This window comes from Musa acuminata, chromosome BXJ2-9 (assembly GCF_036884655.1).
Source record: "Musa acuminata AAA Group cultivar baxijiao chromosome BXJ2-9, Cavendish_Baxijiao_AAA, whole genome shotgun sequence".
NCBI lineage: Eukaryota > Viridiplantae > Streptophyta > Magnoliopsida > Zingiberales > Musaceae > Musa > Musa acuminata.
In genome coordinates this window covers 48488855-48515070 of record NC_088346.1, presented here as the reverse complement: position 1 = coordinate 48515070, position 26216 = coordinate 48488855, and the positions used below count along the sequence as shown (strand labels likewise).

Here is a 26216-nt window from a genome sequence, read left to right as displayed (position 1 = left end):
AGGTTTTATGTTATTATTTTTTGTTTCTTTTGCGGAAGCGTGATGATCCACTCCCAACCGTCCGATCGCTACGATGCCTAATCTTCGGTAAAATCCTGGGCCCCTTTTATCGGACGGCGGCCGCGCCATTTGGTTCTGCTTTCTCCATTGGGAATTCGGGGACTGCGAATGGTTCCAGAGAGGAGAGGGCGAGGATGAGCGGGAGCGGGGCGAAGAAGGTGGCGGAAGCAATACCCGTAGCCACGTGTAATCACACATCCATGCCGATTTCATCAAAACACACGCAACGGCAGCTGCGCTTAACGGGTCGGAGTCCGGGAAGCAATACCCGTAACCACGTGTAATCACACATCCATGCCGATTTCATCAAAACACACGCAACGGCAGCTGCGCTTAACGGGTCGGAGTCCGGGAAGCAATACCCGTAGCCACGTGTAATCACACATCTATGCCGATTTCAAAAAACACACACAACGGCGGCGGCTGCGCGCTTAACGGGTCGGAATCTGTGAAGCAATACCCGTAGCCTTATCTAATGCTCCAAACATGAAACATTTTTTATTTTAATTGAGAACTGAAACTAAACCCGCAACCGTTATTCACTTCAAACTAACAATGTTCCCAGGTTTCAATCCACAAAACCCGAGCCTTATTTGCAGTACGAGTTCATCAGCGCCTCCACCGGTATGCCACGGAGACTAGATGCCTTCTTCACGAAGTGGTTGACCATGGCTTATATATATATATATATTGATTGGCGTTGCTGCTGGTGTCGAAGACAACAACAGTTTCCTCGGCATTGTTGTAGCTCCAATAAGTAACTCTAGCGGGCAATGCGATGATCTCTCCCTCATGGCAGTTGATCATCTGGTGCTCGTATCGGAACCTCTGACATTCTTTGCCTGTCTCCTGCTCCCATATTTGTTTGGGTTGCTGGAAGGATGGGAACGTCTCTAGGAAACCAAGGAACACTGTTCCAATGATTCCCCTTCCTGCATCCATCATAGACCATCGTCGAGCTTTAAGACAATATATATGACATGGAATTAAATCATCATATTCAAAAGAGCACGATGTATATGCGTGAACGAGCCTTGCACAATATAGACGAGACGTGGTGGGCTGGAAATGGATGGCAAGAGAAGGCCTCTCGGTTGGATGGTACGACGACATGCAGCCACACCCACACACTGGAGCTGTTCAGTAAACTGGTTACAGTACTCTGTGTAGCCAGCACTCAACAGCACCCAAAGAGAGAAAGAGAGGACAATGGAAAGGGAGGTGGCCATGGCTTAGTGTTCTGCACAAGGAACGGAGCGAGAGTGATGAAGGGGAGTGCAGAAGTGGGAGGATATTTATAATCGGTTCATTCGAGAGTTGTGTGGAGTTCGGTTGCAGGGCCACGAGTGTTTCCATCGCCTCTCGTGTCGCCGCATGCAGAGGATTGGTTTGATGGGGAAGGATAGATGCTTGGGTTTGGTAGGAACGAGACGATTTCGGTTGAGAGGCCAACTGCATGCTGCGAGATACATGTTGTTCAAATTGTCCTCTCTTTGAGCTGGGTTCAGTCCATGATTATGAGCTGCATTAGCTCGGGCTGAATGTATCACCTGCAATACATACAAGCAGATGAGTGTTTTGAGAGGCATCCATCCTGAGCTCAAGCAAAAATTTGATGACGAAATCCCCAATGATTGATTGGGGATATTAAATACAAAACCTAGTTCTTTCGGTGGCTCGGTGCATCCCCATATGATTCCTGATAAGTGGATCTTGGTTTCCCTGAGTTGTCATGCTTCATCTTAGATTACATTTTTGAATGGATAGACGAGTCCTTGTAGAGGCTTCAAAAATATTGCTGTTACCTGCCAAAACTAATTAACCTGGAGCCTTTTCCTCTCTCTCAATATATTGTATATTGTCTCCTTTGGTTGGAGGACGTCAACTTTGGGTGGACTCTATTCGCTTGTCCTAACCTATGTCCTTGTCCTACATATTTAAAGACGATAAAGTCGGACCTATATAATGTACTAGGTCAAATTTCGTGGACTCTATTAAATCACGCATTGATTTGGTCCACAACAATCAACGTGGTCCGCCGAGATCACCCGTATTTTATTGACCAACAACTAATAGTCATGCCCTGTATCTTATTCATCATGGTAATGTGATTTAAGAGACTCTACCATTCGATTAGAATAATATCAATACATGAAAGCAAGACACCGCCGCAGGCTGCCGTATGGTGACAAGGTTGACCGTTGACCATGCTTTTCTGTTGACATTTTGACCCTCGTTGATGCATTACAAGAGTCGAACCCCCCCAGTCACCGACTGTGATTGCACCATCTCAGATCGGACGGTCGAGCTCGTCGCATGCACCGTCTCGATCGTGTGCTCTGGGAGATAGCTCACCCGATGATCACGCCGGGCTATCGAGATCGCCAACCGTCTGATACATCCACGGTCCCCTCGAGCGGATCTCAACCGCTCCCCGGCAGGATGGTTCACGCATCTCAAAGTCCCTTGATACCACCCGGGAATAGTCCTCTCGCGGCCGTGCTATCTTGCGCGATGAATCAACACAGTTTTGGTAAAATCAACGGTAGAAACTCTTCCACGTCGACATCGTCAGGATTTATACATAATTACGATCCTACCCCCAAGAGCCACCATAAGTGTGACCGCACTTCCACGCCATAATAGCCACTTGATGGGGTGAACGACGAACCGAAGGCAAATGGATAGTGGTCCTCGTCTCGCGACGCAGCGATCTTGTGCCTGCCTGCCTCTCAACGTCGGCGACTGGTGCGGCAGCCGGCGGAGGACCGCCGGGTTCGCCCGGATGCCGGACGGCGAATACGACGACGAGTGTGCTCCACTCGCGCGCCATTCGGCCCGGTCCTCCGCCACGAGGCTGCGGGGGCTGTGGCGGCGGATCATGAAGGAGAAGAGGAGGATCTTTAACCCGGCGTCTCCGGCGCCGATGGCTTACGATCCACACACCTATGCGCAGAACTTTGACGAAGGGTCGGCGTTGGCGGAGCCGGAGGACTTGTCCCGGTCCTTCTCCGCCAGGTTCGCCGTCCCCTCGAGAGTGCTGCAGAGAATAAGGTGATCAGGTCTCTATGTCAAATGTCTTATATGAGTTCTTCTCGTAATCTGTTGTTGTGTGAATTATTCCTGGTTTCCTGGCAAGCAACCTAGATTTTATGCTCTTTTGCAATTCAACCATTATACTCTGTTCCCTCCTCTTCCATGGATGACTTGATTTCCATTCTTTGGTGAAACCATTAGAAGAAGAAGAAGAAGAAGAAGAAGAAGAAGAGGATTTAGGGCAGAAATTCCATGGAAAAAGAATGATTTATAGGATTAAAAGAGGGAAAACAGACCAAACTTTGTCCAATAAGTCTCATCATTCTTTCCTCTGCTACCAAGGAACAAAAAATCCTGATGTAGTGGTTGTGGGTCTCATCGCACTCTTCACCGACATTTTCATGTTGAAGTGATGGAGGACGACTTAAATCGAAGAAGCCCCATCAAATCAGTTTGCCATTATATGAAGTTGGGTTTCTTCTTCAGAGTGGGATATTTTCTATTCCTCCTTTCAAGTGATGGGGATGGAATCACTCACTCTCTCTCTCTCTCTCTCTCTCTCTCTCTCTCTCTCTCCCCTCGGCCAATTGTTAGGCTTCTTTTGGCTTCCAAGTGTGTGTGATATTATTCCCTCGTGGATTTAAATCCACTGCTCTTAAATGTGATCAAACTCCAATTATGGGGTTGCCTAAATTAGGGAATCCACAGTGCATTTAAAGACACAAGCTGTTGTCCATGTTATTGCTCACATGCAGCTTCTGAATCTTATTGGTGTGCACATGAAGCGCGCTATATGTTCTTCCACAAAGAAACGATAGCAGTCTTCAATAAAGTAAAGAAGCTGCTGAAATGTACAATAATTGATACCTACAAAATCCTGCATGCATGCATGCATTTGTATGCAACCATGCAAAGTCAACTTTGCATGTCACATCTAGATTGCACTTAAGAATGAGATCATGTATATTGATCCTCTTCAAATCCTTAGAGATCTTGCATGAACAATCTTGAGGATGTAACCTCGTACAACAAAATCTTTCATCTCTTCCTTCATGATCAAGGAGACGCAGCAATGCCTCTCGATGAATCGAAGACACTCACATTTGTTGGTTAGTGTTCGGTGATGTACTGTTCGTTCGCAGGCTCCCCATGACATCCGGGAGATGGGTCAACTCTCCAGTTGGAATTGTCGCAATGACCCGCTTGGCCAATTGCCTGAATCCAAAGGTGGCGGATCCCATGTCGACGGCACGGGGTCTACCGCTCTCGAGAGGGAAGACTTACCACCAGCTTTGGGTGATTACTAATCATCGTCTTACTTCTCTCATGGAATCTCATTAGCCATCAAATATGATGGTTCTTTTAATACCTCTTCAAGCATTATTAAATAGTGAGGCATCATGGATATATACCTCTTAAAGCAATTTTTGCTTTCCACGTTGAATATTTCGCTATATGGAAATTGTCTCTCGAAGAAAACTTTGCAACATCAAGATTGACTATCAATTAATCATATTTTAGTTTTTAATATGAGCATAAAAATTATAATCATACTATTGTTATTGTTATTTGATGTCAGAATCTAAAATTAAATAACAATATATTCAATCTATGATATATACCTCTCAGATCTCATTTAGAATACGTTTCTTTTGATCTTAAAAAAATAATTTTTAAAGAGAACTAAATTATAAATGATGGAATATAAACTAAGGGGAGATAAAAATAGATCTATAATCTTTTTTTGTACGTAGTATTTAGGAGCATTATATCTATTTATAGATAAAATCCTAGGATAAACAATTAAAAGAGTCCTTCTCATTAAGGTCATCTCCAATAAAGAACACTATCATAATTGAACTTCTTTTCTATTAATCAATAATCCTAATCAAAATTTAATTAAAAATATAATATATCTTATCCAATTAAACAGAGTCACATGATCTAACATTCTCTCACTTAACTCATTAATTGGTAAGATATAAAAAATATATATAATAAATAAGATAAATTTTATTTAATAAAATAATAATACATTAAGTCTTTTCTAATGCAATTCATAATATCTCTTATAATATCATATTCAATCATAATATGTACATATATAAATATGAATAAATAGTTTTAATTATATAAATAAAAATATTAATTATGATATTTACTAAATATACATCACTATATCTTTTATGGATTGTTAATGAACCCAATTATAAGAACATGTTCTTTAAATACCTTAGCCTATAAGATCTTAGTAAATGGATCAATAATCAATATAATGAAACTTAGGTTTTCAATAAAACTTAGGTTCATAATGAAACATGTCTTAAGAATAATTTAGAAAAGAATCAAATAAAAAATATATTTTACGAGCGTACAGTTGGAAGTCATTTTATTGAGAATCTAAGTTTCATTATATTGATTATTGATCAATTTACTAAGACCTTACAATCTAACGTATTTAAAGAACATGTTCTTATAAAAAATATTTTCCAAATCATTCTTAATACATCGGCTTTGATTAAAATTTTCACCTATGTTTATAGGTATATCATTAGTTGAATAAAATTACATACCAAATTTCTCAAAGATTCGATCAATATATTTTTTATGAGATAGTTACATAATCTTTGATATATATCCCTAAATATCTCAAAGGAAGTACGTAAGTTGTCTCATCCATATTAATTATCTTAATTTTTTTATAAGAAATATCTTGATCTCATTCAATAAACCAATATCACTATTCGTAAGTAAAAATATAATTCACAAACTAATATAATAAAATTATTCCCACTCATATTCAAATATAAATATTGATCAATAATATTTTATTTAAATTTGAATAAAATAATAGTATCATAGAACTTGATATATCATTATATAGAAGTCTATTTGAGGTCATAAATAATTTTTTTTAAGTTTATAAGTTAAACTTTCTTTTCCTCTTTTTGCATCGTTGTTTTATATAAATTTTCTCATCCCATAAAAAAATTATTCATGTCCATGATGTAACTCAAAATTATAATAAGCTATTAATGTCATAATGATTATTAATAAGTCAATTTAAAAATAAAAAAAATATTTTACTATGGATAGTAAAACTTTTGACTACACGTCTAACTTCATGTCATTTAATATTATCCTTTAAGTTATATTTAATCTTAAATACTAATTTACAATAATTTTTTTTATAATTATTAGATAACTCAATGATTTTTCAAACAACACTCCAATCCATTAATTTTAACTATTCTTTTAGTTGTTCTATAAGTTAATCAATAGTGATATTAACATTCTATACGAGTTTATTAATATTATTTTATTATTTATTTTTATCAAATTTTTTATTGATTCGAGAAAGAATAACCTCTTGAATAGATTATTATTTATCTTTATTCCCACTGATTCATTATTATATAGGAATCTAACAAAAATATTAAAATGTTGATCCTCATCCCTAAAATTCATCACGCTTATCGAATTTAATTATTTTTAATATTTCTATCAAATTATCTCTTAAATTTATTTAGCTTAGCATACTAGTAGTATTAGTATAAAATATTACATGAATATATATATATATATATATATATATATATATATATAGTCATATTTCCATAGATCATGATCGAGGTAAATTTTTAGCTTTGGATTTTGTTTCAGCTTAGATAGAGATACAGAGTACAATGGTTGGTGTTAATAGATGATAATTCATAGAAATTAAGCTGTAGGTGATTGACGAGCGTAGCAGAACAGCTGAATGCTTTGCCCATTTATTTCTGCATTCCAAAGAGAAGCTGATGCACCAAACTGGCATAGTTGATCGATAGGCCATCAAAAGTACACATCAAACCGCAAAACAGAGAAGAAGACCATACACTACTACTACACTAAGTATTCACAATCTTGATCCATCTCCGATGCCTCACTTGAGCTTTCCCCGGAGCTTGACGTCGAGCACCTTCTCCAGCTTGGCAAGGACGGCCTGGTTAGGCACCGCCCGGCCGCTCTCGTAGTCCCCGACCACCTGCGCCCGCTCGTTGATCAGCTTCGCCAGCTCCGCCTGGCTCATCTTCTTCGCCAGCCGCGCCCGCTGGATCGCGTGCCGCACCTCCACCCCCACCCGTTCCAGCGCCGCCGGCTCCGTCGTCTCGTCCAGCTTCCGCGCGTACACCGCCGGCCCCGCAGCCTTCTTGTTCGTCCCCGCCTCGAACTTCTTCACCGCCTCCACCGCCGCCCCGGCGCGGATGGCCTGGTTCACGGCCTTGGGGTCCTTGAGCTCGACGGCCCGGGGCTTGCGCCGGCTCAGCACCACCGGCTCCCAGTCTTGCGTCAGGTTGCCCATCTATCGGCTCGGCATCTTCTTCGAGGATCGATCAACGGAGAGGAGGTCTGAAGAACGATTCCAATACTTCTTTCTGTAGGCCGGTTGGATATTTATATATATATAGAGAGAGACAGAGAGAGATATGGCGGTCCAGAAGGTTCCCGTGGTTTCTTGGGGAGCGGGTTATCTGATGCTTGACTGCCTTTGGAGGTGGACGAGTTGGTTCCAGAACCTTCCCGTTCCGTCTCTTGTGGCCAACGAGTGGCTGATGGCAGACGATTCAAATCTAATTTCTTCCAATGGTGAATCTGTCTCTTTAATCAATAAGTAACTAATCGAAGAAATATTTTTTTATAAAAAAAATTAATATATATATATATATATAATCTAATATTTTTTTAAAAAAATTATGTTTTATTAAATAATATTTACATATTATGCTATTGTAAATTATATTTTATTATATAAAAAAAAATAAAATTAAAAAAAAATATTTTTGGTTTGGAATCGGAATCGAAATTAAAATCGAAATCGTAGTAGAATCAAAACCGAAATTATTAAATCAGATTTGAAATCGAAATGATATATAATCGATTTGAGTTTGATTTCAAATTTGATAAATTTGAATCGTCGATTTTCAAATCAAAGACTAATCAATGAGCAATATGTTCAGAAATTAGAAAAAATCGATGCATTTTAATTCATGGATTATTTTACATTGGATCTATGTGTCAAAAATCTCATATGATTTTGGAATCTAAGTTTTATCTTTAATATTATTTTTATATAAAAATATTAAGAAACATACGTAATTATCTCAATCAGATTGATTTGTCATAGGCTAATTACATATTACCCTTACAATTAACTACTTTTTGCATTACGATCCTTATAATATTTTTAAAAATTATATTACGATGATTAAAGAGATAATTTTATAAGATTAAAAATAAAATAAAATTATTTTATTGAAGTAACGGGATTAAATGTTTCACTTTCGTAAGTATAGAAATCTTAATATTTTTTTTAAAAAAAATAAATATTAAAAAATTAAAAATAACTAACTATTAATCTAATTACCATTGATCCGTTGTTAATTTAAATATAAAGAGACACTGCAATCTTTGCCTATGTATTATGATGCAACAGGAAGAGGTTCTCATGAAGCTTCCAAGTCACCATTTTATGGTTTCATAGCTCTACTTCTATCTGATTATGATTTTCCAAGCTTGGAGATCAAGCAAAGAGGTTGCTAAGGTTATTAAGATGAAAATTCTCCTTGCAGTGGCTATTAGTTTGTTCTCTATTCAATCAATATTCTTGGATGATAAAAAAATTTAATTATAGAAAAATCATCTTGTGAAGGAATAATAATAATAATAATAATAATAATAATACTAATAATAATAATAATAATAATAATAATAATAATGCTATGGATACCTTCTAGTAGACCTAAAAAATATAAGAAAAATTTTTGGACATGCACGCCAAGGATGTATATAAAGATTTATAGTTGAATAAGGTAGTTTAAATAATATTGTATTTGATCATACATGGAAAAATTTTGATCTGGTGTGTTAATCATGTAAAACTTACATCAATTATTTCTTGATTTATGTTTATTAATAATGATTTAAGTTATTATTTTGGGCTAATTATATATTATTATTATAGTTAAACATTTCTAAAATTCTGATCTCTATACTTAAAAAATTTATATTAGAATCTCCATAGTTATTAAAGTGAAGTATCTAGCTTCATTTATCCTAACATCGTTAGTTTTACTAACAGAAGTATTAAAATGATAAGTAAATAAGTAATTTTAATGTCCCAATTACGATTTCATTGGTGACAAACGATTGTCCTGTTGAAGACCGTGAGTGACTATTATAAAGAAGAAGGGAGAGCGATAACGAGAGGTGAGATAAAGAGAGAAGAGGAAGATAACGACACAAATACTGACACAGTTACCGAGCAACATTAACACAGATGCCGAATGACGCCAATATAAATGCAGAGCGATGAAAGGATTGCTCATCATCCACATTTGCATCGATACAGAGCAACACTGTCCTTCCTCGCATTGTTGTTGATGCTAACACAGATGCAGAACGACATCGCTTTGCATCTATATCAATGTTGATGCAAATGTCGAGTGGTCTTTTCACTGCTCTACATTTGTGTCGGTTCCGACGTAATTATCAAACGACACTAATGTAAATGCAGAGCGTCGACATATGCGTCATCCTCTTCCTCCTCTCTGTTTGTCTCACCTCTCATGATCGCACTTTCTCCTCTTCCATAATAGTCACCTACGGCCCCTAGTAGCATCGTCGTCTGCCATCATCGAATGCATAATTGAAACCTTGAAATTATCTTTTTGCCTATATTTTTTTGCTTCCATCGATAAAAGCCGATAATATTAGGGTAAATGAAGTTAGATCTTTCACTTTCATAATTATAGAGATTATAATATAAAATTTAAAGTCTAAGAATCGAGATACTAAAACGATCTAACTACATGAGATAATCTATAATCAGCCCTATTATTTTTTTTGATATTCTTTATGCACCAAATCCCCCCTTTTTTTAGAGAGCATGAGATTATAGGTTTTCTTAGATTAATTTCAATTTACAAGTTATATATCGAAGAAAAGAAAAAGCAATATAAGAAATAAAAAAAATATTTAATTCTAAAAGGTATATTTTGTTTCTAATTAATCATTCCAACAATAATAAATAGTATTTTATGGTAAATAACTTTTTTAGTCGTGGCCTCGGGGGCCGACGCGGCTTGGTTCGGGCCCGAATGCATGGGGATCCGGCGTAGCGTTCCTCGGGGCCGTCGGGGTGGCCGGTCGTGGTGATCTGGGTGTCTCGTCAGGGAGAGCTCCGCTGCAACGTTGGGGAAGAGGCAACCTCGCCTTTATTCCTGCACACAGGTCGGGTCGGAAGCTCCGCTCGACCCCTCCGACGATCGAGTCAGCGATGTGGAGTGGGAGCTTTTCTAGTGAAGAAGTCTCCCCCGTTCGTTTAGAACTCCGGGGTATTTATAGATGAGTTTGATGTTACCTGACGTGCCCTCCTGCCGAAGCAGGGCCGTACCTCTGATGGCGTCTGACGTCGTCGTGGGCGTTGCGTGGAGGGCCGAGCTTCCGCAGGGTATGACGAGCCTCGGTTGACGCCTTCTCCTGCCTCGGTCGATCGTGGGGGGTCAGACGATGAGATCGTCTGGGTACGGTGAGTGAGGGTGCACTTTAAGTTGGCATTAATGCCTGCTTCCTCGAGCAGTGCGTCCAGCTGGCGTGACTGACGTGGCGCGTTATCATTTTTGCCCTTATCAATATGTATAATTATATATTCTTTATTTTTTTTACGTAAAGGGTAAAGGATAAACAGTGAAGACGGTTTTAATCGTGGGATCTTGTCATGGTTTTCTAATAAAGAGTTTACTAGATAGATTAGCAAGTACATTCAAAAATATATCATCATGAAAAAAAGATAAAGATGATTAAGGCACTCATCCATCATAAGCAATCTTGAAATGTGACAAACCATCGTTAGCACATTAACATTCACAAGGGAAGTACGTCAATCTTGGTATTAGCACCACATCAAAAACTAAGTCATTGACCCACTTGGACGCCATGACATTTGTTTTGGGACGCCATGGCAAATATATATATATATATATATATATATATATATATATATATATATATATATATATATATATATATATATATATATATAATGTTCTTAGTGACAGAATATGCTTATCCATTTAATTTATCGGAGAAAAAGAGGAATTACTTGTACGGATCATCCACTAGCGATCAGCTTTAAATGTCGAGGAAACCAGCAGAACCAAAAGTTTCTCTTCCCCACCCTTCTTTCCAGACTGCAAGCAGCTGTTGTCACGATCTCCGGGTTGAATTCCCTTCTCCAAGAAAGCAGGCATGTTGATTGATTACTTGTTCCCGACACAAAACGAGAGAGAAAGGGAGGCCATTCCACGTATAGTCACGGGGAGGAGAAGGGAGCTCCCTCGTCCACGTACAGTCCCAGCGGCGCGGCATTTAAACTCCACTGCTAACCACCACCAGAAAGCTGCAACTTCTCTACCCACATTAATGGCGGGAAACCTCCTATTTATACGGCTCTCCCTCCGTAGCATTCTGCATGCATATGTTTTCTTCTGATCCTGCATTGGTTCGACACGAAATGGCGAAGCGGGCGTTGGTCCTTCTGATGGTTTTGGCGTGTGTTGCGAGTGGGAGTGGGAGAGAGGAAGGGAAGAAGTTGACAAGTTCGGAGAACCACTTGATTGACTCCGGCTCAGGGTGGAAGGGAGGGAGCCATGGTGTCTGGCCTGGGATTGGTGTTGGTGGTGGGCCGCTTAGCGATTGTGTTAGGAAAGGGAAACGGCATGGTGGCGGCGGCGGTGGAGTTGGTGGAGGGAGAGGGATCGGTGGAGGTGGCGGTGCAGGTGGTGGAGCCGGTGGAGGCATTGGCGGAGGCGGTGGAGTTGGTGGAGGGAGACGGATCGGTGGAGGTGGCGGTGCAGGTGGTGAAGCCGGTGGAGGCATTGGCGGCGGCGGTGGAGTTGGTGGAGGGAGAGGGATCGGTGGAGGTGGCGGTGCAGGTGGTGGAGCCGGTGGAGGCATTGGCGGAGGCGGTGGAGTTGGTGGAGGGAGAGGGATCGGTGGAGGTGGCGGTGCAGGTGGTGGAGCCGGTGGAGGCATTGGCGGAGGCGGTGGAGTTGGTGGAGGGAGAGGGATCGGTGGAGGTGGCGGTACAGGTGGTGGAGCCGGTGGAGGCATTGGCGGAGGCGGTGGAGTTGGTGGAGGGAGAGGGATCGGTGGAGGTGGCGGTGCAGGTGGTGAAGCCGGTGGAGGCATTGGCGGCGGCGGTGGAGTTGGTGGAGGGAGAGGGATCGGTGGAGGTGGCGGTGCAGGTGGTGGAGCCGGTGGAGGCATTGGCGGAGGCGGTGGAGTTGGTGGAGGGAGAGGGATCGGTGGAGGTGGCGGTGTAGGTGGTGGAGCCGGAGGAGGCATTGGCGGAGGCGGTGGAGTTGGTGGAGGTGGCGGTGTAGGTGGTGGAGCCGGTGGAGGCATTGGAGGAGGCGGTGGAGTTGGTGGTGGCATCGGTGGAGGTGGTGGAGCTGGTGGTGGCATCGGTGGAGGTGGTGGAGCTGGTGGTGGCATCGGTGGAGGTGGTGGAGCTGGTGGTGGCATCGGTGGGGGTGGTGGAGCTGGTGGAGGCATCGGCGGAGTTGGCGGTGGCATGGGCGGAGGTGGTGGAGCTGGCGGCGGCATGGGAGGAGATGGAGGAATTGGTGGTGGCATCGGTGGAGGTGGCGGGGCTGGTGGAGGCGGCGGAATTGGAGGAGGTGGTGGACTTGGCGGGGGCATCGGCGGAGGTGGTGGCTTCGGCGGAGGTGGTGTCGGTGGCGGGATCGGAGGAGGTGCTGGGGCTGGAGTTGGAATGGCGGGTGGTGGCGGCATTGGTGGAGGTGGTGGTGTTGGAGGAGGCATCGGTGGGGGTGGAGGTGTAGGCGGCGGGTTTGGAGGAGGTGCTGGGGCTGGAGTTGGAATTGCGGGGGGTGGCGGCATCGGTGGAGGTGGTGGTGGTGTTGGAGGAGGCATCGGTGGGGGTGGTGGTGTAGGCGGCGGGTTTGGAGGAGGTGCAGGGGCTGGAGTTGGAATTGCGGGTGGTGGCGGCATCAGTGGAGGTGGTGGTGATGTTGGAGGAGGCATCGGTGGGGGTGGTGGTGTAGGCGGCGGGTTTGGAGGAGGTGCTGGGGCTGGAGTTGGAATTGCGGGTGGTGGCGGCATTGGTGGAGGTGGTGGGTTTGGCGGAGGTGGCGGTATTAGTGGTGGCGCAGAAGGTGGACTAGGTGGAGGAGGTGGCTTTGGTGGTGGAGCTGGTGGCGGTTGGGGCATCGGCGGTGGTGCTGGCGGTGGATTCGGTGGTGACGGGGAAGCAGATGGCGCCTTTGGTGCCGGAGGTGGTGAAGGGGGCGGCGCAGGCGGTGGTTTTGGTGGGGGAGGTGGTTCAGGCGGTGGATTGGGCGGAGGTGGCAAAAAGCATCACCATGGGAAAATTGGTGGTGGGAAGGGCATCGGCGGTGGAGGCAGGTCAGTCGGAGGTGGTCCTGGCGGCTCGCTGGAGCAGGGAAAGCCTCATCAACTTGCGAAGCCTTGAGAGGAACAAAGGCGTCGTGCTAATTCACGTTGCTTTCGCACGTAGGATTTGGTTGCTTAATAAGGCTAGTCCACGTGGAGGAGGTATTAACTAAATGGTGTGTCGTGTGGTTTGTCTTCAGTACCGGCTTTGGTGGTTCATTGTTTCATTGCATCTGCTGCTATTGTTATATGTAAGCACTTTAAAGCCTATTTATTCTCTGCTTCCACTAACAACCGTCTGATGAGTGGATGAGTTAAAAATAATAAAATAAATGATTATATATATATATATATAATTTAAACATTAATACAAATTGGGACATCGTGTTCCAATTAGTTAACCTGTTTCTTCACTGTTCACAATATTAAAATTCCTTTTTCCTTTTCTTTTCAGATGAATAAATTCTTGCAACATAATCTGATACAGCAAAAATTTAGCTTGACTGTGTTTCTTGTGCACTGTGCTTTACCCGACCTCTGCTTGCCATTGCTATGTACGTTCTCCAGCCATGAGATTTCTTCTTTGTGGTGTTGGGGCTTCAAGAATTGCAAATCGGCATAACATGGAATAGCATAAAGCTGCAGGTTACTTGAACAATGGATTCCTAGAGATATCAATAAAACTGGAAATTTTTGATTTTCCAAGCCATTCTTTTTCTGCAGTTCATCAGACATCTCTATCCAGCTACAGTGTTCAATTGTCAGTCTGAAGTTTCTCTTTTTTTTTTTTTTCCTGTGAAGAAATGTCTTCCATGCCATTTCTGATAAGATGTCTTTTAAAAGAGAAGAGTAGGTATCTCACTTTGCCATAAACAAAACTTAGATGCATGGCTACTGAATCCGATGTAACATTTGCAGAAGAGCAAAACAAATGTCGGGGATAGAGCAAAAAAGAAAATTGGCATCCACAAAATCATAGCTAATTGGTTAAGGAACCAACAAGAGAAACCCTAACCAAGAGAAGGCAAAGTAAGACGTAAAAAATAAAGCTACCATATGTCCATAACTCTGATCATCAAAATACCAAACTGATTCGTTACATGACACACAAGGATAAAAAAAAAAAAATTGGAATCACCCGAAGAACATCAGAAAGAGAATAAGAGGATATGATCAGGTCATCTACAGGCATCCCAATATTTATTTTTGGAGTTCGGGAAACAGATATAGACCTATGCGGGGCTTCTCATGCAAAAAAAAAAGAAAAACAAACATTACCGTGCTGGTTGTTGATTGTAGTGGCTCTTCTCTTTCTTCTTTGCAGCAGCAAGCCTGGCACTCCTTGCAGCTGCCTCGACTGCAGCAGCTTTTGCAGCAGCATCCATCTCCTTGTTCGATTTTTTCTTCTTAGTGGAAGTCGCCTTCTTTAGCCTCTCCTTCACATCAACTGCAGATGTATCCTCCTCTTCAGGTTCAGCCACCACCTCACCTGAGTTCTTGTTATTATTGAGATCTGCGAGCTGTTCCTCTTGTTCTTTGGTGTCCTTGGAAGATTTTTCTTTTTTGGCCTTCTTCCTCTTTGAAGCTTTGCTTTCTGAAGGAGCACCAGTGTTTTCCTTTTTCTCTCCATCACCACTTTGCTCATGTTGTTTCTTGTCTGAACATATGATTGATCGAGGCCATTTTAGATGAAGATACACATTTTTTACAGGTAGAATACATAAGACTATATGTACCCACTAGAATACATAAGGCTATATGCATGTTAAATGAGAAAACAATAACGACAATATGTATATACATACATATATAAATACATATTTTATGCATGAAGTGATTGCATATATAATAAAACTGCCAATATATTATTCTGTAACAGGTAAAAGTGGTACCGTTTGTCTCATCTTGTGCAACATCACTATCTTTGCCAGAAATGCCAAGCTCATGTAGAAGTGCATCAAGTTCTGCCATTTCTTTTTTCTTAAGCTCCTTCTTTGACAGTTGCCGTTCTGCATCTTTGGGAGGTACCGGAACAGGTTTCTCCATTTTTGGTTCATTTGCAACAGCGACCTCAGTTTCATTTTCAGGTTCCTCCTCAACATCATCATCACCGATGTCGAGACCATCTTCCTCACTTTCACTTTCCTAAACAACTCCATACGATACAATAAATCTTGAAGGTCCAAAAACAATTTTTGGTATTGAACATTAAGCACAAGATCTTGAAGCATGGTGAAATCCAGCATACTTAAATCGAACTATGCACAAACTGTTATTGAACACTATGCACAAAGATACTCCTGAGACACTAAATTTATATCCAAACTTAAATCAAGCATCTGCACAAATGAGAATATAGGAGAATTTAGACCCAAACTAAAATTTTCATAGGAAACAAAATAAGTTTTAGTAAAAGGCCAAGTTCCTTTAGAGCAAGCAATGCAAATTAATCGGAAGGACAAGATGTATAATATTATATAAAAATTATTAATGAGTTTGTTAAAGCATAACTTTGACATGTTATGGAACAACTTATATGTAAATGATGCTCATATTAGAATAAGCAGTAGATCCAGTAAACAGTACTTGATCAAAGAAAGGAACTCAAAGTTTCATAAATACTACCTTGATAACAACTCCACAAAATTATGCTAAAAATTCTCATTCCTCAGAACAAATCATTCCTTACGTGCAAGGAGATAAGCCACATGGTAACTGAAGAACCAAAAAGAGAGAAAAAAAAACCACAATACTCATTCTGCTTGGAACATAAATCCGCTCAAATTAGGTTTGTACCTAGTTAATCTTAACACTGACAAGTATAGATTGAATTAGAACATCTTACAGGCACATGGATGAGCATTAATTTATAGATTGAGATACTATGGAAAATAACTTTGCAGTGAAATTAGTACACCATGAGAATTCTTGGTTAAAAAGGCTATAAAGGCACTGACGACCACAAGTCTCATTCAAGTAAGTTGTGATCAGTGTCAGGATATGAAAAGAAAAAGAATCATCTAAAGCATCAAAAGGTGAATACCAAAAATTTTGATACAATTCCATTATATCCAAGTAACTTGTTAAAATGGTAGAAATTGTGTAATTGCAAAAGAAAAGAACAACATTTTTCGACACACAACTAAACTGAACATGCATCATACTTCAGATAAAAATTAGAGCCACACATTCCATGAACCTAGAAATTTAATAAAGGTGCATGCGTGTGCACCTTGTTGTACCATGTTGAAGCGATGAATCATTATCTGAAAGAAGCCTAGTTATTACAATTAGGAATAAAATCAGAGGTTGAAAAACAGATGATTGTTAAATAATGTTCATATAGAACTACTTTATCAAAATTTGCACTAAGCATTAATACCACAATGAATGGGTCAACAACAGAGGTAAGGTTGTCCAACATTACAAATTGCTAAACATAAAATCTGCAGCATCTAAGGTGCGTGCCTGCGTGAATGAACACACATATAGGACATCAATATATTTTGACATGTTCACATACAAACAGAGGTACGGTTGCTCAAAAAAGACAAACAATAACAACAACAATAAAGCTGTAAGTCTCAACTAATTGTGACCGATTACATGGATATGTTGCCACCATTGAAATATGTAAAAAACCATATATTTAGTTGTTCGAAAAAGAATTTTCCAAAAAACTATCTGTCGTGATTGGAGATGCATGCTTCTATCATATGATACATGATTATGTATCATATAAAAACACTACTTGAGCATTAGAAATTTAGAACAGACTGAACAAGTCCAGTTATAAATCAAAATATCTGACAATGTCAACTAAAAAGAATCTGTTAGCAAACTAACAAAACTGTTAATGAAATTTAATATATCACACAACTCAAGTGGCTAGATAAGAAACATGGGATCTACATTTAATCAGAAAAAAACAAAAAGAATAAATTTGTGTGCTCAAGACAATAACACATGGAGTACATCATGCAGAAACAAAAGAACATACTAGCAGAATAGATACTAAAGCACATAGGCAACAAAAACTAAACCCGAGAAAGTTTTCAGTGGCAGTCAGTCTTCCATTAATTTAAGCAATACAATAGTATGTATTAAAAAACCTCAATAGGAATTCATAATTCAACCATATTTTATTGAACTATTGTGAAATTCATAATTCAAACAAACATACTGAACTAATCCAAAATCAAATTCATCAACAAATCACATCGTTAGGTTGAAGAAACCACTGCAGAGCCAGCAACTTCAAAATTAAATCAAAATATACAAACATTAATCATCAAACTATTTAGCCATAGACAAACAAGTATGTATGGCATACAAACCTCCTCGACTGCTGTCACAGCTTCCTTGTTCTGCTGTTGCTCCGACAAGCCCCAAACAGTCTGGGGTGGTGCTGTGGTCGCAAAGTAATCATCGTCATCATCAACGTCGGCCCAAGATTTCGCCGTCAGTGGCGTTGGTGCCCAAAACACCTGTGGCTCCGATTCCTTCGCCCCGCTCTTGGACGATCCCTTGCTCTTCAACTCCTTGTTCGATTTCTTTTTCTTCTTAAGAGTCTCGAGCGCTGCAAAAACGTTGGTGCTGCTAATTTTCAAAGGCCCATCGTCCCTCCTGCTTCCACCTCCAACCATCTCTCCCTATCGAAACGCCAAGACAGATCCAGCGTATCTTGATAAACCACCTCAATTCAACAAAGCCATCAAATGTCACTGATTCAACAGCCCCAAGCCTAGATTACCTGTTGCAAAACAAATCAATGAACAAATGATTTTGATGTACAAATTAACAAATGATTCGAACTTTAGCAGTAAGTTCTGATCGGATGGATCACAGAACCGAAATCTTTGGAGGGACTTCGAGGATCAAAACAGGAGAGCAAACCTTACTGTTCGAGGAAGAAAGGATCGGGAGAAGGTTGAAATTGCGAGAGCCGCCGATGGGTGATCAACTAAGAAAATCTACGATGTGAAGGTGAGAGAGAGGATTACGATAACCAAGTCCTAGGTTTCGGAAGGGAGCGGATCGATTTCTAGGGTTTCGAGGCTAGAGCTCGAGAGAGAGAGACAGAGGACGCGCAATGGGCGGAATGGCGCAGAGAGAGAGAGAGAGAGAGTGAGATTAGGGCAAACGGATAACGTCTTCGAACAATTATATATTAACCTCACGCTTTCGAAGTTGCCCTGTTCTCTTACCTGAGCTACGACCGGTAGATGCTCATACGGGTCCCACGAGACCGCATGTTTGTCACCAAAGAAAAAGCAGGTATTTTTCTAACGAACACTGCCTCATCGACGACAGGAGAGGAAGTTTCTTTATATTGTTAGCGAGGTACGAAGCGGTTAACAGACGCCACGCGGCGAGTGGCTGAAAACCAACGGCTCCGGTTCCCGGATGGCCTTGGAATGCCTTTACTTAACGTATTCCCGCGGTACATTTAAGCCATCACGTTCAGAATTGCCCAAGTGATGAACAGAGTTTGTTCTGCTAATAATCCATCGTTAATGATTATATATATATATATATATATATATATACTTTTAATATAATAAAAAAATAAAAATTATATTATAAAACATATATGCTTATAAAGATGGATTTCTTATTATTGTTGCAAGATTATTTATTTAAAATCTCAATCAATTTAAGCTCATGTGATGTGGGAAAAATAATACTTGTACAGTCAATTGCCACGTCGACTATTCGTCACCTCAGTGACGGTCGAGTTGGGTTTCTGATCAGTGCTCATTTCTTTTCTTTTTTACGATCAATGAATAGAGCATATTGTCTCTCAGACCCGTAGATTCTTCAGGACATAAACGAGATTACAATTAGATTAATCTTTTATAAATAGATAATGTAAAAATATCTCATGATTTAAATAATTTTAATTAAATTCATGACATTTTATATCAACACACGGTGAAGGGTGTGAGAACCATGACGGTTGTTCCACCTACCATGCGCTTTAGGACCGTCCTGTTTAAAGCACTCGTGGTTCTCTCTCTGCAACCTAACACCAAAAAGAGATATTAGCTGTTGAATTTTAAATATAACGAATTAAAATTAATTTTTTTTAAATAGAAAAAGCTTTTTTCCTTTTTTGGGTTCGTTTTTCTCATTCATTTTTGTGTGGTTGCATGCAGCTGCAGCAGAGGAAACGCGTCCGTCCTTCTTACGTGTGGCTCAAAGATGACCACACACCTTATTTGGCACCGAGATGTGGTGGCCCACCAGTATAAAGCGCTGGATTCCTCCAACATGCATCAGTCTGTGGGTCTCCCTCTGGCTCTCCCCACTCGCCGCATGAAACTGTCAATTAGTTGAAGTCAAACCAAACTTACAATAGAATATATTATGTTGCTTAATCGAAGTGAGTAGGGGTTTTAATTTTTGCTTGTATGATGTAATCGAGGCTTAAACATCTAATTCAGGAAAATCATCGTGAAATAAAATAAAAAAAGTCAACCAAGAAGGTAAGTCAAAGGAAGATAACCAGACGTACAAAATAGAATTATTTGGTTTTACATGAAAAAGGATAAAATTTATGTCAGATTTTGATTACTCCGTAAAAGGAAACAAGAGCTGAAAAAGTATTCTGTCTCGCTCTCTGCACCGGGCGGTGAAACCACACCCGTCGCCCACGGCATCCATTTAGTCTCTAACGGTGTGCTCACTAATTTCCGTAAATACCCCCATCTCAATGCATTTATTTTCACTTGTCTTTCCTCTTTTGTCTCACTCTCATGTATATTATAGTCTTTTTGGTCAGTTTGACAGTCAACGACGTCCAGAAGCATCGCTTCCTGATAAATCAAAACTGGCGTCTAAAACCATTTGGGTGGACTAGATGGGTTCCGACGATGTAATGAACGGCAGATTAAGAAGTCGCATAAAAGATAGCATGTGCGGAAGCGTGAACGTATCATCCACGGTACGGTCCTATGCGGGGGCGACGTTGGAGGAAAGATAGGGGTTATAAGTATCGCCCACTTCGCTCTCCGCTCGTATGACCGGAGGCTTCGGGAGAGGGACACTGCGAGGAGGAGAAAGGAAACATCAGAGAGGTCTCTCGCCTAGATAGAAGCCGAAACCCGACACCAGGAGAAACTTGGAGAGACGAGGGCGAGAGAGGAAACTCGCTGTGGATCGGCGACCGAGGTTGGAACTTCGATTTGCTCTTCGTCCTTTGAAGGTACCAATCGCCGGCCGGATCCGTCTTTTTCTGATCTCCATTTCTGTTGTTTCCTATCTCCATTTGGATATCGTTTGGTGTTATTATGGCTGCCGATGGTTCTGTTGCTGATTCTTGTCGTTATCGTGTTTGGGGTTAAGTGGGATCTGACTAAAAATTCGAAGGGCTTTTCACACTGTTGTTGTCGTCGTCGTCGTCACATCGTTCTCTTTCCGAACAACATTTTGTTTGTTGATGTTCCAGCTTAGCTTGTCATCGTTATCGGGGGCTTCTGTAGTTTTTAGGGAGCTTTTTGTAGGATTGACCGCACGAGAGCTTTTCTGAATCGATTTTTTTTGGGGGCTTAAATGGAGTGTTTGTTTGAGGTAGGGATTTGTCAGTCTTAAAAGAGCAAATATAATGTTGGGATCTCTTGATATCTGATCATGGAGATAATGAAGGCGTTTGCTTAATTTTGTTTGTTTGTTTGTTCCAATGTGTAACTAAACTTGGTTGTTTCATTGTGCCTTCATGTTTTTTACTGTGGTTATATGAAGTTATTTACCGATGCCAAGGAAGAATGTGTCATTTTAGATATACTGTTTGGTGTTCATCACTAAATAATAGAGAATATTTGATAAAAATCATGTGTTTTGATAATTTTGAGAAAGATAGTTTATTATGAGCTGATTTTATAGAACTGCTAGTCTCCGCGTAGAACTTGACTTTGTCACGATTTTGACAAAACAAGTGTGCTTTTGGTCCTACTAACAGTCATTTGCGGTCTATAATTGACAGTATGGTTGCATCCGTGGCGGCGGCCTTCTTCCCTGTTCCATCTTCCTCTTCCACTGTCTTAGCTCAAGCATCGAAGAGCATTGGTGATGGCCCTCGAAGTTTGGGCATTCAGGGTATCGTTGCCAAACCTAATTCATCCTCAGGCGCAATGGAGATTAAGGCGCAAGCACAAACCCTTCCTAAGATCAATGGTACAAAGGTTGACCTGAAAACCAAAGAGCATAAGGCTGATGAAGAAGAAGTTGCTTCAGTCCCAAGGACATTCTACAACCAATTGCCTGACTGGAGCTTTCTGTTTGCTGCCATAACAACCATTTTCTTAGCAGCTGAGAAGCAGTTGACGCTGCTTGATTGGAAGCCCAAGCGACCTGATATGCTTGCTGATGCATTTGGGCTTGGCAAGATTGTTCAGGATGGGATGGTTTTCAGGCAGAACTTTTCCATTAGGTCATATGAGATAGGGGCAGATCGAACAGCTTCTATAGAAACTTTAATGAATCACTTACAGGTACGTAAAAAATTCCTGCTGTGAACACTGTGGACGCCTTCACCCTTCATCATTCACACCATTACATCCTTGCAGGAAACAGCACTTAACCATGTAAGGAGTGTTGGTCTACTGGGTGATGGATTTGGTTCGACACCTGAGATGAGTAAGAATAACTTGATTTGGGTTGTCACGAAGATGCAGATTGTCGTAGAACAGTATCCTTCCTGGTAAAACAATTATTCATGTTCTTGAACAAAGTACTAGTAAAATTTACAATTCTTTTCTTATCACTGGTCAGGTTGAATGTTTTGAGAAATTCTGTAATTGTACAAATAAATATATGGTCCTGCACTCAGCTCGCTGTTAATTTTTCCAATTTTCTGATATTCTATATATACCCTAGAATAAGTCATTAAACAACTTTGTTCGTTTTTTAAGCTTTGTCTAATATGGTCTGTGACTAAGATGAAGTTATCTGTTGTAGATGCAGGTAAAATGCTATTTAAAAAAATGAAACTTTTTTTTTTTTATTGTTAGACAAAATAGTAATGCTTATTGTCAATGGTGTTATAAGCCATAACTAGGATCTTGATGCAGTTTTGGCACGTTAGATGCTTTGTTCTCTGTTGTCACTGGATAAGCTGTTAAGTTTTGGCTATTCTGAATTTATGCAGATACTGGACAGGTCACTGATGGGATCCACAACTATATAGTTTATGCTTCGTGAAACTTGTTATGTTTTGAATGCTAGTACATCTCTGAATTCCACCAGCATGATTTTGCTAAGTTGCTCAAACTTTGCCATTGGTCAACAAGAAGGTGCTCATTATGGGTTGTCCTTACACCAAAAAAAGTAAAGATATGGATTTGTCTAGTCATGACCACAATCTTGATAGATACTGGACTTGGAACTTCTGTACCTTCTTGACCTAGTTGCTTTAGTCAAATTCATAGCCTTGACTTTCGGTGTTTTCTTGTAGAACATGTCATCTGCTGTTAACTTTCTATTTTTCTTGTCAAAACAGTTGATTCTAAGCTGTTAATTTCAATTTGTATCTTCAATTTGTCCAGGGGAGATATTGTTGAAGTAGACACATGGGTTGGTGCTTCTGGGAGAAATGGGATGCGCCGAGATTGGTATGTTCGTGACTATCGGACAGGTCAAACTATACTGAGAGCCAGCAGGTTGGTGCTAGTCTTTCCTTACGTTTGACATTCAATCTGGGAGTGAATCGAGGATTGATTATCTGAACAGAATCACATCTACCTGCATTTTCATTCTTGTTTGTCAATGTCATGCCACCTATTATTATCTAAATCTTTTCCACTTTGGTCATCACATGCAGCGTCTGGGTAATGATGAACAAACACAGTAGACGTTTGTCCAAAATGCCAGAGGAAGTTAGAGCAGAGATAGAGCCTTATTTTATGGTGAAAGCTCCTATTGTGGAAGAGGATAAAAGAAAGCTACCAAAGCTTGAAGATGGTACTGCCAATCATGTCCGAAGGGGTTTGACTGTAAGCTTTAGATCTACATGTTCACCACTTATTATTGCAAATTTTCCATTTTCATGTTGATACTTGATACTATAAATCTACACCTTTTTTTGCAGCCTCGATGGGCCGATTTGGATGTCAATCAACATGTGAATAATGTCAAGTATATTGGCTGGATTCTTGAGGTGATTTTAGTTCCCTATGAACTCAAATTTCCTGATTTTTTTTAAACAAAAAATTTCCACTTGAAGTTTATGCAATTCATATGAGAAATTGGGAAGTCAATGTTGCTGTTACCACACAAATGATATGGTCCTGGAAATACAAAATAGACATGAAATCAATTAACTTGGGATCATTTTCCTTTAGTTAATTGCCTTTAACATTTGATAGATTGACAATGATCAGATCGTTAATTTGAATTCATAGCCCTTAATTCTTTTATTCATTTGCTTGTTGTGGTTGTTAAAAATGATTTGAAATGATCAAATAACTCAAGTAATGTTTAAGGAATATGATAACCATACATTAAAAAGTTGTCTTGCAAATTCTCTCTGTTGCTCATGCTGGTGGTTATATTAAGTCCTCCATCAGGGAGATGCTTGATGCTATAGACATAGCTATGAAGATCTGTCTACGTGGTATTGATCCTTACTCCATGCTGCATCATCCTGTTCCTTCACCACTCATCATTGTTATATAGTCTGAGATATCTTCAAAACCGTAAACAATAAATTACTTGACCTTGTACTAATTTGCTTTGGTGAAGACAATGTCACTTTCTACAATTTATGGAGCCTCTTCTGAATTGTTTAATGCCTCAACTTTTTTGATGGAAAGACTGATGAGTTGGCACATGGCTTCTGGCCCTTGGATCTTTGATGGTTGTTGTCTTTGTGGTTTGTGCTGTCCTGCCTGAACATTCCCTTCCAGCATTGTTGTCACTGCAAGTATTGACCAGTTTATTATTCTTGTTCATGAAACAAGCTGTATTATTACATTGCATTTAGTGAACCTGTTGCAGGTAGGGGATGATATGATTGATAATTTTTAACGGTGGCCTCATCCTTCTTTTGCCTTTTATTACAGAGTGCTCCCATCTCAATTCTTGAGAACCATCAGCTTGCCAGCATGACTCTGGAATACAGGAGGGAATGTGGGAGGGATAGCGTCTTGCAATCCCTCACCGCTGTATCCACTAGCCCTGATGGCATACAGGGCGATGGCATCGAGTGCCAGCATCTGCTGCGGCTGGAATGTGGGGCTGAGATTGTGAGAGGACGCACAGAGTGGAAGCCGAAGCACAAGCACGCCAATGGTCCTGGAAACATGGGGGCCAATTCCAGTTTGTAGTTCATGCAAGTATGCTGCAGTTAGTAAGAAATTACATTTCATTCTCAGTTGGGGCAGGCTGGTGATGGGTGGTCATATCTTCATTCGGTTAATATCTTCCTCAACTGTACAGAGTCGTCGGTGATGTCTTCTTCTTCCGATTCACTTTAAAGGCTTCACTTATATACTTGCAGTTCATTTATGCTTGCCATTTTAGTAATTGACATGATCTTTGATCGCTTTCTGTAAATTCATTGCCTTGTTACGGTGCTGTTTGACTACGCTGCGATCAAATTGTCATTGTAATAGACCTACCAATTCGCCTGTTAATTTGCATTATACTGTTGCCGTGACTAAATGGTGAAAAGGTGGATACTGTTTGTGCACAGATCTCCTCCTCGTTTGTCTACTCTTTGTGTCTTGATTGGCCATCTTTTTTTGTCTGAGCCTTTTTCTGACAGTTGTTCTTATGCTTGGCTGTGGATCATGTGTCCAGAATAGAGCTGCATGTCCTGTTTATATATCATTGGCTAGCCGGCTCCCACCGCGTAGATGGCGTCGGTCGTGTTTTGGAGGACTCGTCGATGATGTAGCTGCCGTCGAGGTCGAGGTCCTTGGCTGACTTAATGATCGTCGATTGGATGGCCGAAGGCGGCCAATTCGAGTGCTACTTATTTACGAGCGCCATGATTCCGGCCACTTGAGGTGTCACCATCGCACCATGGAGGTGGAGGTGCCGCTATGGAAGTTGAAGGTCGATCCCGATATCTCCGTCGTATGGGGCCCGACCTTGAATGGCAATGCGGCTAGAATGTTCATGCCAGGGGTGAGGCGTCCGGCTTTAGAATACCGCTGAAGCATGGATAATATGTCGACCTCATCTTTGATAGATCGGTCGGTGGCGTCCAATATGTCGTAGTCATGGCAGTCATCCATGAAGCACACGTTATCGATGGACGGATCTGCTCTGGGCGCCATAAACCATGATCGATGGCGGAATATTTCGTGCCTTCTCGAAATGCCCCTCGCCCCCGAACGATCTTAAGGTTGCACTTAACCACTTGAGTCATCCCTTAGCGTCGGGCCGAGATGATTATTTATCTCCCGATTGTTAAGCCTTGATCTTTAATGTTTTTAATATCAATTGTAGAAAAAAAAATATTTTCAAGACATAAATGATATAAGCTAAGAAAAGAAAGCTTAATTATTTTAAAAAGACTATACTAACTTGATAGACTTCCAAAATGAGATATCAATCTATGGAAGTAATAGACTAATTGAGTAGCCAAGCCCGATGAGATATAACAAAACAAAGACACGAGAACTAAGTCAGGTAGACAAATCTGATGACTCAATGAA

General features: G+C 40.7%; 5 protein-coding genes across 7 annotated transcripts; 3 read left to right on the top strand and 2 right to left on the bottom strand.

Moving 5' to 3' along the window:
- Positions 1 to 2718: 2718 nt before the first annotated feature.
- Positions 2719 to 4540, top strand: LOC103999300 (uncharacterized). The gene is made up of 2 exons (XM_065127117.1): positions 2719 to 3114; positions 4239 to 4540. Exons 1-2 carry the CDS (start codon positions 2741 to 2743, stop codon positions 4435 to 4437), a joined length of 573 nt encoding a protein of 190 aa, XP_064983189.1. The 5' UTR covers positions 2719 to 2740; the 3' UTR covers positions 4438 to 4540.
- Positions 4541 to 6841: 2301 nt separating this feature from the next.
- Positions 6842 to 7523, bottom strand: LOC135621875 (multiprotein-bridging factor 1c-like). Its single transcript, XM_065123484.1, has one exon. The coding sequence runs from the start codon at positions 7439 to 7441 to the stop codon at positions 7022 to 7024; it is 420 nt and encodes a 139-aa protein (XP_064979556.1). The 5' UTR covers positions 7442 to 7523; the 3' UTR covers positions 6842 to 7021.
- Positions 7524 to 11650: 4127 nt separating this feature from the next.
- LOC103999449 (glycine-rich cell wall structural protein 1-like) lies at positions 11651 to 13633 on the top strand. Its single transcript, XM_009421202.2, has one exon. The coding sequence runs from the start codon at positions 11651 to 11653 to the stop codon at positions 13631 to 13633; it is 1983 nt and encodes a 660-aa protein (XP_009419477.2).
- A 958-nt stretch (positions 13634 to 14591) lies between these two features.
- On the bottom strand, positions 14592 to 18689 carry LOC135580979 (uncharacterized). 3 transcript variants are annotated; one of them, XM_065127115.1, is made up of 4 exons: positions 18451 to 18689; positions 17892 to 18307; positions 15447 to 15699; positions 14592 to 15211 (listed from the first exon to the last, which is right to left on the bottom strand). In XM_065127115.1, the coding sequence occupies exons 2-4, from the start codon at positions 18198 to 18200 to the stop codon at positions 14829 to 14831; spliced, it is 945 nt and encodes a 314-aa protein (XP_064983187.1). In that variant the 5' UTR covers positions 18201 to 18307; positions 18451 to 18689; the 3' UTR covers positions 14592 to 14828. The 3 variants fall into 3 exon arrangements, with proteins under 3 accessions (XP_064983187.1, XP_009419296.2, XP_009419295.2); XM_009421021.3 differs by having other exon boundaries at positions 17892 to 18206; positions 18451 to 18676; XM_009421020.3 differs by having other exon boundaries at positions 18456 to 18675.
- Positions 18690 to 20585: 1896 nt separating this feature from the next.
- LOC103999297 (palmitoyl-acyl carrier protein thioesterase, chloroplastic) lies at positions 20586 to 25266 on the top strand. Its single transcript, XM_009421018.3, has 7 exons — positions 20586 to 20761; positions 21539 to 22046; positions 22122 to 22255; positions 23100 to 23213; positions 23375 to 23546; positions 23642 to 23710; positions 24615 to 25266. The coding sequence occupies exons 2-7, from the start codon at positions 21540 to 21542 to the stop codon at positions 24876 to 24878; spliced, it is 1260 nt and encodes a 419-aa protein (XP_009419293.2). The 5' UTR covers positions 20586 to 20761; position 21539; the 3' UTR covers positions 24879 to 25266.
- The last annotated feature ends 950 nt before the right edge of the window (positions 25267 to 26216 follow it).